This window comes from Culex quinquefasciatus, chromosome 1 (assembly GCF_015732765.1).
Source record: "Culex quinquefasciatus strain JHB chromosome 1, VPISU_Cqui_1.0_pri_paternal, whole genome shotgun sequence".
NCBI lineage: Eukaryota > Metazoa > Arthropoda > Insecta > Diptera > Culicidae > Culex > Culex quinquefasciatus.
The window spans coordinates 127,392,800-127,411,292 of NC_051861.1; the positions used below are offsets into that span (position 1 = coordinate 127,392,800).

The 18,493-nt window shown below is 30.4% G+C and overlaps 1 protein-coding gene across 1 annotated transcript in view; it reads right to left on the reverse strand.

The window, feature by feature from the left end:
• Positions 1-16,816, reverse strand: part of LOC6042758 (gamma-aminobutyric acid receptor subunit alpha-6) — a 37,758-nt gene extending 20,942 nt beyond the window's left edge. Inside the window, exons 1-2 of the mRNA XM_038249113.1 lie at positions 16,386-16,816; positions 7,983-8,112 (exon numbers count right to left, since the gene is read on the reverse strand). Of these exons, the coding sequence (XP_038105041.1) occupies positions 7,983-8,089 (107 nt within the window). The 5' untranslated portion in view covers positions 8,090-8,112; positions 16,386-16,816. The remainder of the gene's footprint in view (positions 1-7,982; positions 8,113-16,385) is intronic.
• Between the last annotated feature and the right edge of the window lie 1,677 nt (positions 16,817-18,493).

The window sequence follows — 18,493 nt, forward strand, 5'->3', positions numbered from 1 at the left end:
ATTGTCAAAATTGTCAAAATTGTCAAAATTGTCAAAATTGTCAAAATTTTCAAAATTTTCAAAATTTTCAAAATTTTCAAAATTTTCAAAATTGTCAAAATTGTCAAAATTGTCAAAATTGTCAAAATTGTCAAAATTGTCAAAATTGTCATAATTGTCAAAATTGTCAAAATTGTCAAAATAGTTAAAATTGTTAGAATTGTCAAAATTGACAAAATTGTCAAAATTGTCAAAATTGTCAAAATTGTCAAAATTGTCAAAATTGTCAAAATTGTCTAAATTATCAAAATTGTCAACATAATCAAAATTGTCAACATTGTCAAAATTGTCAAAATTGTCAAAATTGTCAAAATTGTCAAAATTGTCAAAATTGTCAAAATTGTCAAAATTGTCAAAATTGTCAAAATTGTCAAAATTGTCAAAATTGTCAAAATTGTCAAAATTGTCAAAATTGTCAAAATTGTCAATATTGTTAAAATTGTCAAAATTGTCAAAATTGTCAAAATTGTCAAAATTGTCAAAATTGTCAAAATTGTCAAAATTGTCAAAATTGTCAAAATTGTCAAAATTGTCAAAATTGTCAAAATTGTCAAAATTGTCAAAATTGACAAAATTGTCAAAATTGTCAAAATTGTCAAAATTGTCAAAATTGTCAAAATTGTCAAAATTGTCAAAATTGTCAAAATTGTCAAAATTGTCAAAATTGTCAAAATTGTCAAAATTGTCAAAATTGTCAAAATTGTCAAAATTGTCAAAATTGTCAAAATTGTCAAAATTGTCAAAATTGTCAAAATTGTCAAAATTGTCAAAATTGTCAAAATTGTCAAAATTGTCAAAATTGTCAAAATTGTCAAAATTGTCAAAATTGTCAAAATTGTCAAAATTGTCAAAATTGTCAAAATTGTCAAAATTGTCAAAATTGTCAAAATTGTCAAAATTGTCAAAATTGTCAAAATTGTCAAAATTGTCAAAATTGTCAAAATTGTCAAAATTGTCAAAATTGTCAAAATTGTCAAAATTGTCAAAATTGTCAAAATTGTCAAAATTGTCAAAATTGTCAAAATTGTCAAAATTGTCAAAATTGTCAAAATTGTCAAAATTGTCAAAATTGTCAAAATTGTCAAAATTGTCAAAATTGTCAAAATTGTCAAAATTGTCAAAATTGTCAAAATTGTCAAAATTGTCAAAATTGTCAAAATTGTCAAAATTGTCAAAATTGTCAAAATTGTCAAAATTGTCAAAATTGTCAAAATTGTCAAAATTGTCAAAATTGTCAAAATTGTCAAAATTGTCAAAATTGTCAAAATTGTCAAAATTGTCAAAATTGTCAAAATTGTCAAAATTGTCAAAATTGTCAAAATTGTCAAAATTGTCAAAATTGTCAAAATTGTCAAAATTGTGAAAATTGTCAAAATTGTCAAAATTGTCAAAATTGTCAAAATTGTCAAAATTGTCAAAATTGTCAAAATTGTCAAAATTGTCAAAATTGTCAAAATTGTCAAAATTGTCAAAATTGTCAAAATTGTCAAAATTGTCAAAATTGTCAAAATTGTCAAAATTGTCAAAATTGTCAAAATTGTCAAAATTGTCAAAATTGTCAAAATTGTCCAAATTGTCAAAATTGTCAAAATTGTCAAAATTGTCAAAATTGTCGAAATTGTCAAAAATGTCAAAATTGTCAAAATTGTCAAAATCGTTAAAATTGTCAAAATCGTCAAAATTGTCAAAATTATGCTTTTTCACTTTATTGGAGATTTTTTTGAAAATTCTAAAATTTTCGAAAAATACCGTATTTTTTCGAAATCACCCAAATTTTTCAAAATTTGCAATATGAAACTTTGTATGCTTTTTCAAGTTTTATTATAGATTTTGTTATAAAATTTTATAATTTTCACAGCATACCGTATTTTTTTCGAAAATAAACAATTTTTTTAAAATATGCAATATGGATTCAAACAAATTAAAATTTTCTATGCTTTTTCAATTTATAAGAGCATTTTTTTTATTATGCTATTTTTTTGCAAAATACCTTATTTGTTCAAAAATACTCAAATTTTCAAATAAAAAAATATGTGTATCAAACGATCTGAAATTTCGTTTGCATTTTCCATTTTAATGATAGTTTTTTGAATACTAAAATTTTCACAAATTACCTTAATTTGTCGATAATACTCAAATTTTCAAATTATGCAATACCTACACGCAGAAAAATAAGGCATATTTGAATCAACAAAACGTTTTGTTGATTTGAAAATCATTATTTTTGTTGAATCAACGCTAAACGTCAAAGCAGCTTTTTCGAAACAACAAAAGACTTTTGTGGAATTGAGAAAATCAAGGTTTGTTTCAACGCAAAATCGGCGTTGATTATATTCAACAAAAAATTTTTTGATTCAAACCTCGTAGAGGCTGATTCTACAAAATATTTTTCTGCGTGTATCAAACAAAGCGAAATTTGCTATGATTTTTACTTTTTCAGAGTTGTTTTGGAAACTCTAAAATTTTCCCAAATATTTTTGTTTATTTTTGCAAAATACCGTATTTTTCCCAAATACTCAAATTTTGAAAATTTGCAATATGAGTATCAAACGATTTGAAATTTCGTTTGCTTTTTCAATTTTTATTATAGTTTTTGTTTAAATACTTTTTCACATATTACCTTATTTTGTCGAAAATACTAAAATTTTCAAAACATGCAATCCCTATCAAACGAAGCTTGGTATGCTTTTTACTTTATTAGAGTTTTTTTTTGGAAACTTTAAAATTTTCCCAAAATATCTTTTTTTTAAATAATTTTCGCAAATCACCGTTTTTTTCTCAAATACTCAAATTTTCATTATTTGCAATATGGGTATCAAATGATTTGAAATTTAGTATGCTTTTTCAATTTTTATTAGAGTTATTTTTGCAAAACACTTAAATTTTCACAAATTACCGTATTTCTTTTTCGAAAATACTCAAATTATCAAACTTCGCGATATGGGTATCAAACGAAGCAAAATTTGGTATGCTTTTTCACTTGGTCTCTAATCAATTTTAGGAAATTCTAAATTTTGCACAAAATACCGTATTTTTTTTTTGAAATTATTAAAATTTTCAAAATTTGTAATATGGTTATCAAACGAATTGAAATTTCGACTGCTTTTTTAATTTATTAGAAGATTTTTTGGAAAATACTGAAATTTTGACATAGTACCGTAAAAACTCAAATTTTCAGACATTGAGAAAATGGGACAATAAGACAATGAGACAGTGAGAAAGTGAGAAATGAGACAACAACAGGAATGCCAGAAACAACGAGGCAATGAGAAAATGAGACAATGAGACAATGAGACAATGAGACAATAAGACAATGAGACAATGAGACAATGAGACAATAATACAATGAGATAGTGAGAAAATGAGACAATGAGGCAATGAGACTATGAGACAATAAGACATTGAGAAAGTGAGACAATGAGACAATGAGACAATGAGACAATGAGACATTGAGACAATGGGACAATGAGACAATGAGATAATGAGACAATGAGACAATGAGACAATGAGACAATGAGACAATGAGACAATGAGACAATGAGACAATGAGACAATGATACAATTAGAAAATTAGACAATTAGACAATTTGAACATGAGACACTTGAATAATTTGTATTTTTCAGATACTTTAATTTTCTCTAACCCGTTTTCACTCTAAAACCAACGAAATCCATCACAGATCCCTTCCCTCTCGCTGTAACTCTAACTCATTGAAAACGACTCTCCAACCATCACATACTTCCATTAGATCGCCCGCGGCCAGCAAACTTCCCCCGTCATGACCTTCGCATACCAGCCAGATTTATGAAAAACAGGATAAACATCTGCCCCTTGGGACGGACGGAACTATTTTGCGGAAAATACTTTGCAATTCACGTCCTCCTCTCTTTCTGTCGCATTCTGTTTCCGGTTTTGAAACTTGTTTTTCCACTCTGGTTTGCTTTTAATTAGTTTTGAAATTATTCCGTTTTCTTGGTGGTTTTCAGGTTCAGTGCACGAGCCTAGCTGTTTAGAATTTGAAAAAAGCAGGTGACGTGCTATAAAAAGATTATGGCAAAACCCTTCGGGGAGCAATGTAAGTTGCTTCAAAGGTGACACGCGTCGAAAGCAACAATCGAAACAAGTTCATTCGAAACCACCAAATCATGCCACTTTATTCGAAAACGAAATTTGTGTTTACATTGGATTACATTTCAAAAGCTGCGGCATTTTTCCTCGTTTTTTCCCACCGCCGAAGCGAGAAGGAAAAAAAGAGAGCAATATGTTGCTCATGAATAACAATGCCAGAACAGAAAGGGGTTTCGCGCGCTTTTCCCGCCCAAAGTCACGTGCACGAGGCAGCTAGAGGAAACGTGCCCAACATTAATATGGCGTATACTAGAAATGGTTGGGCGTTTCACTCCAACAGACGCCCTCTTCCAAAACGATGAAGATGACTGCCTCTTACTTTCGCGGCGGAGGGAAAGTAAAATCGAGAAAAGCACGGAAAAATTGTTGTTTCGTTGAAAAATCTTCATAAATGACGCTTTTAACGAAGAAAAACTAAGTTTGCCATAATGTCGGCTGCTATAAAATCACACTTTGACAGTTGATTAACTGTCACCCTTCAGCGCGCGCAGCGCCACTAGCGGAACCTTTCTAAAACAATCCAAAAAGTCGACTTAGCCGCCATTATGGCGACCTGTCACTTTTTCGCCTTAAAGAAAAGCCCCCTCACACCTTTCCGTGCCCTCCGATTTGTCAAGGACTGTCACTTTCGATACGGTTCGCTTTCATCTTTTTTCCCTGTTCAAGTTCATTTGAGCGGTCTTCGACCTTCAATTACGAAATTGATTTGGTCTCTTTTTCAACGGTGATGGACTCCATTAGTCTTTGCTGGACACTGGGGGGTGGTGAATTATGGCAAGCGTGTTAATTAGCTGCCGGACAGATTATTAATAGGTTAGGGCTACGGGATGATGCAAATAGAGGGCGCAGAATCTTGCTAGGGGAGAAGTTTTTTGATGTTTTCACTTCGGTGGGCAGCAACAGTTGGGGTTTGGTGAGACTTCCAGGAATTTTTGGTTAGGGGTTTTGTGTCAGCTTATGAAAGTTTTCCGATTGACACTGGTTCGGGTTGACTGGTGGTGAAACTTTGCCGTCATTGAGTGATGATTTGGTTTTGAATTTTAATTAAATTGACTTTTATGACTTTTTAGAGAAAAAGGCAAAATCACTGAGTTATTGAACTTTAACTCATTTCAGAGCAAAATACAGTCCTATTTTGTTTTCCTATTGATTTTTTTTAAATTAATAATTTATTCTACGGGTTTTGAAAGGTCTAAATATTTGAAATAAACAGAAATTCACGTGATATTTATTTGGAATAAAAAATTTAGAGAAGCAAATAACGAATGTGTCAAAATAAAATTGTTAAAATTGTCAAAATTGTCAAAATTGTCAAAATTGTCAAAATTGTCAAAATTGTCAAAGTTGTCAAAATTGTCAAAATTGTCAAAATTGTCAAAATTGTCAAAATTGTCAAAATTGTCAAAATTGTCAAAATTGTCAAAATTGTCAAAATTGTCAAAATTGTCAAAATTGTCAAAATTTTCAAAATTGTCAAAATTGCCAAAATTGTCAAAATTGTCAAAATTGTCAAAATTGTCAAAATTGTCAAAATTGTCAAAATTTTCAAAATTGTCAAAATTGTCAAAATTGTCAAAATTGTCAAAATTGTCAAAATTGTCAAAATTGTCAAAATTGTCAAAATTGTCAAAATTGTCAAAATTGTCAAAATTGTCAAAATTGTCAAAATTGTCAAAATTGTCAAAATTGTCAAAATTGTCAAAATTGTCAAAATTGTCAAAATTGTCAAAATTGTCAAAATTGTCAAAATTGTCAAAATTGTCAAAATTGTCAAAATTGTCAAAATTGTCAAAATTGTTAAAATTGTCAAAATTGTTAAAATTGTCAAAATTGTCAAAATTGTCAAAATTGTCAAAATTGTCAAAATTGTCAAAATTGTCAAAATTGTCAAAATTGTAAAAATTGTCAAAATTGTCAAAATTGTCAAAATTGTCAAAATTGACAAAATTGTCAAAATTGTCAAAATTGTCAAAATTGTCAAAATTGTCAAAATTGTCAAAATTGTCAAATTTGTCAAATTTGTCAAAATTGTCAAAATTGTCAAAATTGTCAAAATTGTCAAAATTGTCAAAATTGTCAAAATCGTCAAAATTGTCAAAATTGTCAAAATTGTCAAAATTGTCAAAATTGTCAAAATTGTCAAAATTGTCAAAATTATCAAAATTGTCAAAATTGTCAAAATTGTCAAAATTGTCAAAATTGTCAAAATTGTCAAAATTGTTAAAATTGTCAAAATTGTCAAAATTGTCAAAATTGTCAAAATTGTCAAAATTGTCAAAATTGTCAAAATTGTCAAAATTGTCAAAATTGTCAAAATTGTCAAAATTGTCAAAATTGTCAAAATTGTCAAAATTGTCAAAATTGTCAAAATTGTCAAAATTGTCAAAATTGTCAAAATTGTCAAAATTGTCAAAATTGTCAAAATTGTCAAAATTGTCAAAATTGTCAAAATTGTCAAAATTGTCAAAATTGTCAAAATTGTCAAAATTGTCAAAATTGTCAAAATTGTCAAAATAGTCAAAATTTTCAAAAATGTCAAAATTGTCAATATTGTCAATATTGACAAAATTGTCAAACTTTCGTCTGTTTGGCTGTGACATTACTGTCATCCAAAATCCCTTTTTCTCACCGAACCCTTTTCGCATCGAAATTGCTTCCATAAATGATGTCTCAATTTGGCGCGTTCTGGCGTTGTCCTACATTTTGTAGCTAACACCAAAAATCTATCGACTCATTACGGAAAACACAGTTTTCCGGAGGCCAGTCCTCCAAAATTAGAATCACACTTTACGATCAATAAATAAAATCTAATCAATTAGAAGCGTCAGCCAAGCGAGACCCCGAAATCATCTGCGTGGATCGATCAGAGAAGGGAGAATTGAAAGAAAGAAAAAAAAAAAACGCCCAAATGCAGGCATTCTTCCAAAAAGATGTTCGACATTTGATCCAAGATGCAATATTGCAGCAAAACGATTCGTGTTTTTGACACGTGCACTTTCGAGCTGTTGCACGTGTGGAGGACCTCTCCCCCCCATTCCGGAATAAAATTCTCCTCGAGAGTTGCAACGACGAAGTGTAATAAAAATTTTCAATAAACGTGTATCTTGTTTCCTGTATGTGCTTTTTTTCTTCTGTCATGAGGAAAACAGCTTCTCACTGGAAAAATGCAATAAAATGTTTCGCTGTAAGCACTTTAAAGGTTTGCACAGGGGGCGTTCACTAAATGGACAACCCAGTAAGAAATTTCATGATTTTGTGGACCGACATCATCGAAAAACTGCTCGATGTTGAAAAGTGACAGCTGTTTGTTTACAACGTGAAACTGGCTACACGCTGACGTGGAATTACTTATTAATCGTTAAATTTTAGGTTTTTTTAAATCAAAATCTTGAAATTTCCAGCTAGCCACTACCAACTGTAAAGTTCTCGAGCAAAAATAAACTATGATCCCTGGAAGGGAAGTGCATCCGATGCTTTTTTGCCCCCTCGAGGGCGGAACCGAACCGCACAACAACAGAACGAGCACATTTGTAAGGTTCCCCACCTGCACGGCGGAAAGAGTTTCAATTGTTAACTTTTCATCGGTTTGAAAGGTGCCAACACGCACCTTGGGGGCACGAAACTTGTTACACAAACCCGCTCCACGTGAGTGAGGATTGCATGTCGAACGGAACGGAATTCTACGCAAAAGTGGGTTAAACTGCGAGAGGATCAATTAAAGTTTTAATATCTGAGTTTGCTAAATTACAGCATTTGGCAGTCAATTTTGACTCCATTTTAGAGTTTATGCCCCATTTAAATTTCATACACTTACGGAATTGGAAATGATCCAACCAGGAGGAGAACGACAAACGCCACCATTCTAATGGGATTGACACTAATGAGTTTTCCCATTATGGTGAGTTGGTTGCTGGCTGCCATTGTGGTTTTGGCAGGTGAGCGGTCTGTAAGGAAAAAAAAGCGTTTAGTTTTAATTTGAGAGTGTATTGGTCTAAAATAAATGCAAATAAAAAAACATTATTTGAAAATAACGCTAAAGCACAATAAAAACGATTTAAATCTATTATGAAACCTTTGATTTATAATTTAACGGTAAATATAAATAATTAGAAACTCACCTCAGCATATCAGAATTCACCACCAAGCTTTGTTTTGCATGCGTTTGACAGATGTTAAAAACTGTATTCCTACACGATTGTTTCAGATAACTTATTTTTGAGTTATTTTAACTCAGATTTCGACAAAAATCAACCTTTCCAAGAATTACTTTGGATGGTTTTCTTTTTACTCAATTCTGGGTGAATTTTCAAAAAACTTCAATACTCATCGCTAAGTTAGTTAGGCTATGACGAAATATGAGTAAAAATAAGTTTTTTAAATACGTATCCGCAAAAACTTTTGTCAAATTTGACGTGCCACGTGGTTTCAGACGTAAACAGTAATACACCCTAACCGAAAATCATGATTTGCTGAGTTCCCACTTTTTCATACGAATTTTCCATATTACCATTTTTTTGGTTCTAGTACCTGAACTCAAAAAATCGTATGAAAAAGTATGATATTGAACTCAGAAAATCATGATTTTTGGTAAGGGTGTAGATGATGCTGTAAATTCGAAGGTGCTTTTTTCAAAAGGTCGTAACGAGAAATATTTGAAAAAAAAACTATTTTGTTTTGTTTATTTTGACATTTAAATCAAAAAAATAATTCATATGAAATACAATAAAAAATATTTTGTCACGCAACAGCCCAACATTTTCAAATCATTTTTGCTTAAGACGCTTTGAAAACTTTTCTCAAGATACTACTTCACAATTCTCAGTGTAGATGTTGCATGTGATTGCTAGCTTTTAAAATTTTAAGAATGATTGTTTTTATTGTCATGTCCATTTGTCTATGATTTCCCATTATCACCGACGTGCCTTCTGAGTGGCGATGTTATGGGAAGGATTATTTCAACAGTTTTGATCACTTTTGGATTTAGTATTTTCAGCTTAAATAAAAATAAATGTTGTCTTTTCAGCTTTTCTCAAATTTAAAATTGTAAAAATGAGTTGAAATCAATTTTAAGGAAAAACAAATCAATTTATTCCAAATCCGAACCCCTAAACAAACCCCACATTCAATAGTGAAAAATGCTTTCCCCCGCTCCATCCACCCCTCTATCTCGGGAAGTCCTTCAAACCCGAATTTGTTAAAAAATCGCTCCATTATTAGACTTCTCCCCCTTAATGGACGTTAAATCAGGCGAAACAAACCTTCCGAAAAATCGGCGTCCTCGTCCCACGACAAAATTCACGACATATTCACAATAAGTCCTCCCTCACACACACACTTCCGTTTTCCCGTCCCGATAGGAAACCGCCTCTCGATGACTGAATTAAAAGCCATTTAAGCACGTACACAAGTGTTTTGTGACCGTGTGTGTGTGGGACCGATCCACTTTCCAAACATGTGACATTATTGTGTGTTCTTTCACTGGGACATATTCCAAGAAGAAGACGTTGAAGAAGGAGGAGGGAATTTATTCAGTGGACAAAAAGGTGCACCCGCAATCCCGTTCGAAAGTGGCATTTTAAAAGGGGTCATTTAAGCTGATTTTGGGTGGAACCCTATTAGAAATGCACAAAATTTTTACTTGTAGGGCCGGCATCATCGTTAAATTGCTCGATGTTGGTCGAACATAGTAGACTGGGAGTTTTTCTTCAAGTGACAGCTATTTGTTTACGTCCAGAAAAGTGTGCACGCTAAATCGGAAAGATAAAATCAACTAAGGTCAAAAACAAATTTGACGTAGGACTACGCATAAGTTAATGTAAAAAGCCCTTTCAGAATGTTACTGCTCTCAAAACCGTCCAGTTTTCTTCACATATCTGTCCCCTGAATAGCCATCCCTTTTTGGCTATTGCCTCTTACCCCAACCCCCAACTTCCTAAGCTCATTGTAAATTCGATGACGGATTTCTTGTTCAAAAGGGGTAGGGAACGTTAAAAACTTGTTAAGCCGTCCCTTTCCAAACCTTAAAATGGGGGCGCAACAAAATAATGAGCTTGGCGTTTCCGACCCCCTAAAAGAACGGACTTGTTAAGTGTACACGATCATTCAAAATTAATAATTTCTGAGATATCTCACTCATATTTCATTAAAACAGAAATAAAACAAAGACACTTACTAATAATAGCACATTTTTGATTTTTTTTTTAAATTAGACGTTGTCAAATTTTAAGCAACTAATTTTGGGTAAATTGTACCCATTTTTTGTAGCGACGAAAATTATATTAAAAAGTTATCTGTTTAATTAATTTTGGACAGCTGAATTGAAAAAAACAACTTAAAATTGAGGTTTGAACTTTTTTAAACGTGTAAATTCAACACAATTTTTGCTAATTTTACTCGATTTTAAGTAAGTTACACTCTTAATGACAAATTAATAATAGCACATTTTTTATTTTCAATTCAACTTTGTCAAATCCGAAGCAACTTATTTTGAGTAAATTGTAACAATTTTTCATTCATTCATATTTCATTAAAACAGATATAAAACAAAGACACTTGTTAATAATAGCACATTTTTGATTTATTTTTAATTAGACTTTGTCAAATTTTAAGCAACTAATTTTGGGTAAATAGTACCCATTTTGCTCGAGTGACGAAAATTAGTTTTAAAAGTTATCTGTTTCATTAATTTAGAACTATTGAATTGAAAAAAAATAAGCAACTTAAAATTGAGGTTTGAATTTTTTTAAACGTGTAAATTCAACACATTTTTTGCTAATTTTACTCGAGTTTGAGTAAGTTACACTCTTAATGACAAACACGCTCATCCAAAATAGTTTTTTTTTAGTTATTTCAGTCAGTTTTTGCAAAAACAAAACAAAAAATTGCTCGAGTTTGGATACACGCTGATCTCAAATAGCTCATCTTTGAGTATTTTTTATCTTTGAGTGAGAAATAAACTCAAATTTGATTGAAAAAATTGTGAAAAGAAAACATAGAAAACAATTAAAGCAAAGGTTTGCCTTTTTTTTTCAATAAAACAATAGTTAAGAAAAGACTTTAAAACGAGTAACTTTGCATCACCGTGTATCGAGCACGCCATAATTTGACTAATGCCTTCCCGATTTTTTGTCGCTTTCGAATCCCCATTTAACGACGCTTTTGTCAGGTTGGGGTAAATTATCACACATGAATACAGAAAAGTTTTCCTCGCGAGACCACAATAGTTTCCCTATTTCATTCTGTGAATAAAACGCGAGCAAAACTTGGAATTGCAAATGCTAGCTTTCGCGTTTTTTTTGCTGAGCCATCATTTGCGTTGGAAAATTGAAATCGTATACAGAAGAAAGTGTTTCCTCTTTTTTTTCCTAGGGGGAAAAGGATCCTCTTCGTTGTCACCACATGGCGCTTTGTAGTTGTTTTAACTTTGAGGAAGACTGTTTTATCAAAGATTATAAATCAGCGTTTTGAAATTTTTGGTGAATAGTGTTAAATTCACAATTTGAGTTTTTGAATTGGCCGTTAATATTCTGTCAACTTCAAAATTTCTTACTTTCACATCCAATTGTCTATGGTTCTACCTTCAGTCCTAGTTGTTTCCTATCGCATGTGCGGTTGACGGAAGATGGACAGATTTGAATTTTGTCTTTGCTCTAACTGGATTTTTTTTTGCAGTTGTTTTTCCTATGCGAGTTTATGATTGTCATCGCTCTCTCTCTGAGGGACTATCAATATTGTTGTTGTAGGGTGGTTGGTGGTTGGTTTAAAACATGAAACGAACACACCCTGAGCACGACGACACAAAACGGTCATGAATAAAAGATTTCAATGACAGACGTTGTCATGAAGTCACACACAGCAAGGATGATGGTTTGATTGAGGGAAATCGGAAAAGGTAAATTGTTGCATTGATCGGATTTGTTTAAGAGTGTAGTTTAGAGAAAGCAATTTGCTGTTTTTTTTTGTCTAAAAATACGTGCAATCACGATTTGTATTTTTGAGAATCTTCTCAAGAAGAGTATTACATTTACTCAAATTATCAAAATTGTCAAAATTGTCAAAATTGTCAAAATTGTCAAAATTGTCAAAATTGTCAAAATTGTCGAAATTGTCAAAATTGTCAAAATTGTCAAAATTGTCAAAATTGTCAAAATTGTCAAAATCGTTAAAATTGTCAAAATTGTCAAAATTGTCAAAATTGTCAAAATTGTCAAAATTGTCAAAATTGTCAAAATTGTCAAAATTGTCAAAATTGTCAAAATTGTCAAAATTGTCAAAATTGTCAAAATTGTCAAAATTGTCAAAATTGACAAAATTGTCAAAATTATAAAAATTGTCAAAATTGTGAAAACTGTCAAAATTGTCAAAATTGTCAAAATTGTCAAAATTGTCAAAATTGTCAAAATTGTCAAAATTGTCAAAATTGTCAAAATTGTCAAAATTGTCAAAATTGTCAAAATTGTCAAAATTGTCAAAATTGTCAAAATTGTCAAAATTGTCAAAATTGTCAAAATTGTCAAAATTGTCAAAATTGTCAAAATTGTCAAAATTGTCAAAATTGTCAAAAATTTCAAAATTGTCAAAAATTTCAAAATTGTCAAAATTGTCAAAATTGTCAAAATTGTCAAAATTGTCAAAATTGTCAAAATTGTCAAAATTGTCAAAATTGTCAAAATTGTCAAAATTGTCAAAATTGTCAAAATTGTCAAAATTGTCAAAATTGTCAAAATTGTCAAAATTGTCAAAATTGTCAAAATTGTCAAAATTGTCAAAATTGTCAAAATTGTCAAAATTGTCAAAATTGTCAAAATTGTCAAAATTGTCAAAATTGTCAAAATTGTCAAAATTGTCAAAATTGTCAAAATTGTCAAAATTGTCAAAATTGTCAAAATTGTCAAAATTGTCAAAATTGTCAAAATTGTCAAAATTGTCAAAATTGTCAAAATTGTCAAAATTGACAAAATTGTCAAAATTGTCAAAATTGACAAAATTGTCAAAATTATAAAAATTGTCAAAATTGTGAAAACTGTCAAAATTGTCAAAATTGTCAAAATTGTCAAAATTGTCAAAATTGTCAAAATTGTCAAAATTGTCAAAATTGTCAAAATTGTCAAAATTGTCAAAATTGTCAAAATTGTCAAAATTGTCAAAATTGTCAAAATTGTCAAAATTGTCAAAATTGTCAAAATTGTCAAAATTGTCAAAATTGTCAAAATTGTCAAAATTGTCAAAATTGTCAAAATTGTCAAAATTGTCAAAATTGTCAAAATTGTCAAAATTGTCAAAATTGTCAAAATTGTCAAAATTGTCAAAATTGTCAAAATTGTCAAAATTGTCAAAGTTGTCAAAATTGTCAAAATTGTCAAAATTGTCAAAATTGTCAAAATTGTCAAAATTGTCAAAATTGTCAAAATTGTCAAAATTGTCAAAATTGTCAAAATTGTCAAAATTGTCAAAATTGTCAAAATTGTCAAAATTGTCAAAATTGTCAAAATTGTCAAAATTGTCAAATTGTCAAAATTGCCAAAATTGTCAAAATTGTCAAAATTGTCAAAATTGTCAAAATTGTCAAAATTGTCAAAATTGTCAAAATTGTCAAAATTGTCAAAATTGTCAAAATTGTCAAAATTGTCAAAATTGTCAAAATTGTCAAAATTGTCAAAATTGTCAAAATTGTCAAAATTGTCAAAATTGTCAAAATTGTCAAAATTGTCAAAATTGTCAAAATTGTCAAAATTGTCAAAATTGTCAAAATTGTCAAAATTGTCAAAATTGTCAAAATTGTCAAAATTGTCAAAATTGTCAAAATTGTCAAAATTGTCAAAATTGTCAAAATTGTCAAAATTGTCAAAATTGTCAAAATTGTCAAAATTGTCAAAATTGTCAAAATTGTCAAAATTGTCAAAATTGTCAAAATTGTCAAAATTGTCAAAATTGTCAAAATTGTCAAAATTGTCAAAATTGTCAAAATTGTCAAAATTGTCAAAATTGTCAAAATTGTCAAAATTGTCAAAATTGTCAAAATTGTCAAAATTGTCAAAATTGTCAAAATTGTCAAAATTGTCAAAATTGTCAAAATTGTCAAAATTGTCAAAATTGTCAAAATTGTCAAAATTGTCAAAATTGTCAAAATTGTCAAAATTGTCAAAATTGTCAAAATTGTCAAAATTGTCAAAATTGTCAAAATTGTCAAAATTGTCAAAATTGTCAAAATTGTCAAAATTGTCAAAATTGTCAAAATTGTCAAAATTGTCAAAATTGTCAAAATTGTCAAAATTGTCAAAATTGTCAAAATTGTCGAAATTGTCAAAATTGTCGAAATTGTCAAAATTGTCAAAATTGTCAAAATTGTCAAAATTGTCAAAATTGTCAAAATTGTCAAAATTGTCAAAATTGTCAAAATTGTCAAAATTGTCAAAATTGTCAAAATTGTCAAAATTGTCTAAATTGTCAAAATTGTCAAAATTGTCTTAATTGTCAAAATTGTCTAAATTGTCTAAATTGTCTAAATTGTCTAAATTGTCTAAATTTTCTAAATTGTCTAAATTGTCTAAATTGTCTAAATTGTCTAAATTGTCAAAATTGACAAAATTTACAAAATTGAAAAAAACTGTTAAATTGTTAATAATTTATTTGTAAAATTGTTAATAATTTATTTGTTAAAATTTTAAATTGTTAAATTGTTAAATTGTTAATATGTTAAATTGTTAAATTGTTAAATTGTTAAATTGTTAAATTGTTAAATTGTTAAATTGTTAAATTGTTAAATTGTTAAATTGTTGAATTGTTAAATTGTTAAATTGTTAAATTGTTAAATTGTTAAATTGTTAAATTGTTAAATTGTTAAATTGTTAAATTGTTAAATTGTTAAATTGTTAAATTGTTAAATTGTTAAATTGTTAAATTGTTAAATTGTTAAATTGTTAAATTGTTAAATTGTTAAATTGTTAAATTGTTAAATTGTTAAATTGTTAAATTGTTAAATTGTTAAATTGTTAAATTGTTAAATTGTTAAATTGTTAAATTGTTAAATTGTTAAATTGTTAAATTGTTAAATTGTTAAATTGTTAAATTGTTAAATTGTTAAATTGTTAAATTGTTAAATTGTTAAATTGTTTAATTGTTAAATTGTTAAATTGTTAGATTGTTTGATTGTTAAATTGTTAAATTGTTAAATTATTAAATTGTTAAATTGTTAAATTGTTAAATTGTTAAATTGTTAAATTGTTAAATTGTTAAATTGTTAAATTGTTAAATTGTTAAATTGTTAAATTGTTAAATTGTTAAATTGTTAAATTGTTAAATTGTTAAATTGTTAAATTGTTAAATTGTTAAATTGTTAAATTGTTAAATTGTTAAATTGTTAAATTGTTAAATTGTTAAATTGTTAAATTGTTAAATTGTTAAATTGTTAAATTGTTAAATTGTTAAATTGTTAAATTGTTAAATTGTTAAATTGTTAAATTGTTAAATTGTTAAATTGTTAAATTGTTAAATTGTTAAATTGTTAAATTGTTAAATTGTTAAATTGTTAAATTGTTAAATTGTTAAATTGTTAAATTGTTAAATTGTTAAATTGTTAAATTGTTAAATTGTTAAATTGTTAAATTGTTAAATTGTTAAATTGTTAAATTGTTAAATTGTTAAATTGTTAAATTGTTAAATTGTTAAATTGTTAAATTGTTAAATTGTTAAATTGTTAAATTGTTAAATTATTAAATTGTTAAATTGCTAAATTGGCTTTTTTTAATTTAAATTAAACAAAATTCTATTTATCACGCATTTTCTTTTCGGTTCTTTGTTACAAATCATTAGTTACAGAAAATGGAAGAATCAAATTTGCTGATACATGATTAATGGAATCATGATCGAAGAAATGCTTTATTCAGGATTCAGTCACAGTTTTTTTTTCTTTCAAAAAAGATGCCTCAAGTTTCTCAATTCTTCGATGTGAAAATATGAATCATCATAAACTAATGATAAATTTAGGAACAAATGTAGTTGGGTTTTCATTATTATACAATTTTTGTAACCAAATAAATCAAATTATTTTTTTCTCTTAATTTCTATTGCATCAACACATAAATAGCTTTTGATTTTTGAAAAATTGTCATGCAAAAAATATTTTAATAGGTCAGCTTTTAACTTAAAAAAATAAGCCTAAAAAAAAATAATTTGAGACTGGAACGACTTTCCTATCAAATAATCGTTTTCAACTTACCTTATTTCATCTCACAAATACTTTCTGAACTCCACAATTTTCTCCACAATCATGGCGCTCTCAAGCAAACACTTTTTACAACTTACCAGCAAATAAAATTAAAACAGAAAGCAACAATCCCAACCAAGAAACTTCAATCGAATTGTTTTCTCGAGAACCACAAAAACCACGCGAAATAATACCACACGAGCCCTCATCCACCGGGGCAAAACTATTTTCACACAAATCTTGCCTAGACGATTTTCCCGCGAAAACCGCAAAAATCCCGCCTTTTTCTGCCCCTTCCAACAAGTCTTCCTCTTTCTCACACGCACTTTTACGCACTTTACGCGAAACGAATCTCAAAATTCAAACCAAACCAACCGACGAGAGTAAAGATCGCGCCGCGCCTGCAAGGTAGGCAACCTGCGATGCGCCTCCGTTCGCTTTTGGTGCCGTTATGATTAGGTGGCCGTTGTTCGCAAACTCTTGGGCTTGGAACTTTTTTGCGACGACGACGACGACGACGACGACGAAAGAAGGATCTGAAGGAGGAACCCTTTCGCCGGATGATGGATTGGCCACGCTGGGTGGGGGTGGATGCTGCTTCGGGTGGAGATTCTTCTTCGAGAGTGGCGGTTTTTGTAACACACGTGGTTGAAGCCGAAGTCAGTGGAAGAGAGCGAGAAATTCTGTTGTGAGAGAGAAGATTCTCTTGTCATTTATTTTTTTTTTGAATTTTGGTGACAATTTTGACAATTTTGACAATTTTGACAATTTTGACAATTTTGACAATTTTGACAATCTTGACAATTTTGACAATTTTGACAATTTTGACAATTTTGACAACCTTGACAATTTTGACAATTTTGACAATTTTGACAATCTTGACAATTTTGACAATTTTGACAATTTTGACAATTTTGTCAATTTTGACAATTTTGACAATTTTGACAATTTTGACAATTTTGACAATCTTGACAATTTTGACAATTTTGACAATTTTGACAATCTTGACAATCTTGACAATTTTGACAATTTTGACAATTTTGACAATTTTGACAATTTTGACAATTTTGACAATTTTGACAATTTTGACAATGTTGACAAGATCGGGACTGGCAACACCAGCCAGCAACAGTCAACTGTTCGGAGCTCTTCAGACTTTTCGATTTTTTCGCCGTAATTTACCGTGATAACCCGCGAGTTTGCTGCTCCAGCATGCCAAGGGCCAGCCGTGGCCGAGGCAGTTCGAGTGCGGCCTCGAAAAACCCGCGAAGTTCATCTACCGGCAGAGTGCAGAAAGGTAAACACACCAACGCCGCATCGACCGCCATCGCGCACGGGAGCGTGCCCAGTGACGTCACCGATCCATCGTTTTTACACGTGTCATACCGCCCACGTGAGTCCCCAGTACGGACGAGACAATCGACCCGGGCATCCGGAAGCACTTCCGGCCAGCAGCAGCAGCAGCAGTCCACCAGCACTACGACAACAACCACTTCCAACGTTCCCACCAGCAACGAATTTGAGATGCTGAGTGGAGAAGAAAACAACACCGCCAGTGACAGCAGCAGTGCTAGCGACGATGATGACGATGATGAACTTGCGCGCAAGCAAGAAAAGAAGAAAAAATGCAACTCTCCGAAGGAACGACGTCCACCTCCAATTTTTGTTTTGGAAACGTTGGCAGACGATATTGACGAGTTGCTTGAGGGACTCCAATATTGTCTGAAAATTAGTAAAACTTCTGTGCAAGTTATTACGCACAATAAACAGAATTTCGACCTGGTGGTGAAGAAGTTGAAGTTGCGAAACTTCAAATTCTTCACATTTGACCCTGCAGAGAAGGTCCCAGTGAAGATCGTCCTTCAGGGATATCCGGACCGCCCGATCTCCGACCTGGAAGAACACCTGACGGGCGTCAAGGTTAAGCCTCGAGAAATAAAGGTGCTCTCAAAATCAACTACGGTGACAGGTATGTACACCTTGTACCTCCTGTACTTCGATCGTGGGTCCGTCAAAATCCAGGACCTACGGCGGATCAAAGCACTGGACGGCTTCTTTGTGACGTGGCGATTCTACACGAAGAATCCGGCCGACGCAGCGCAATGCCACCGCTGTCAGAA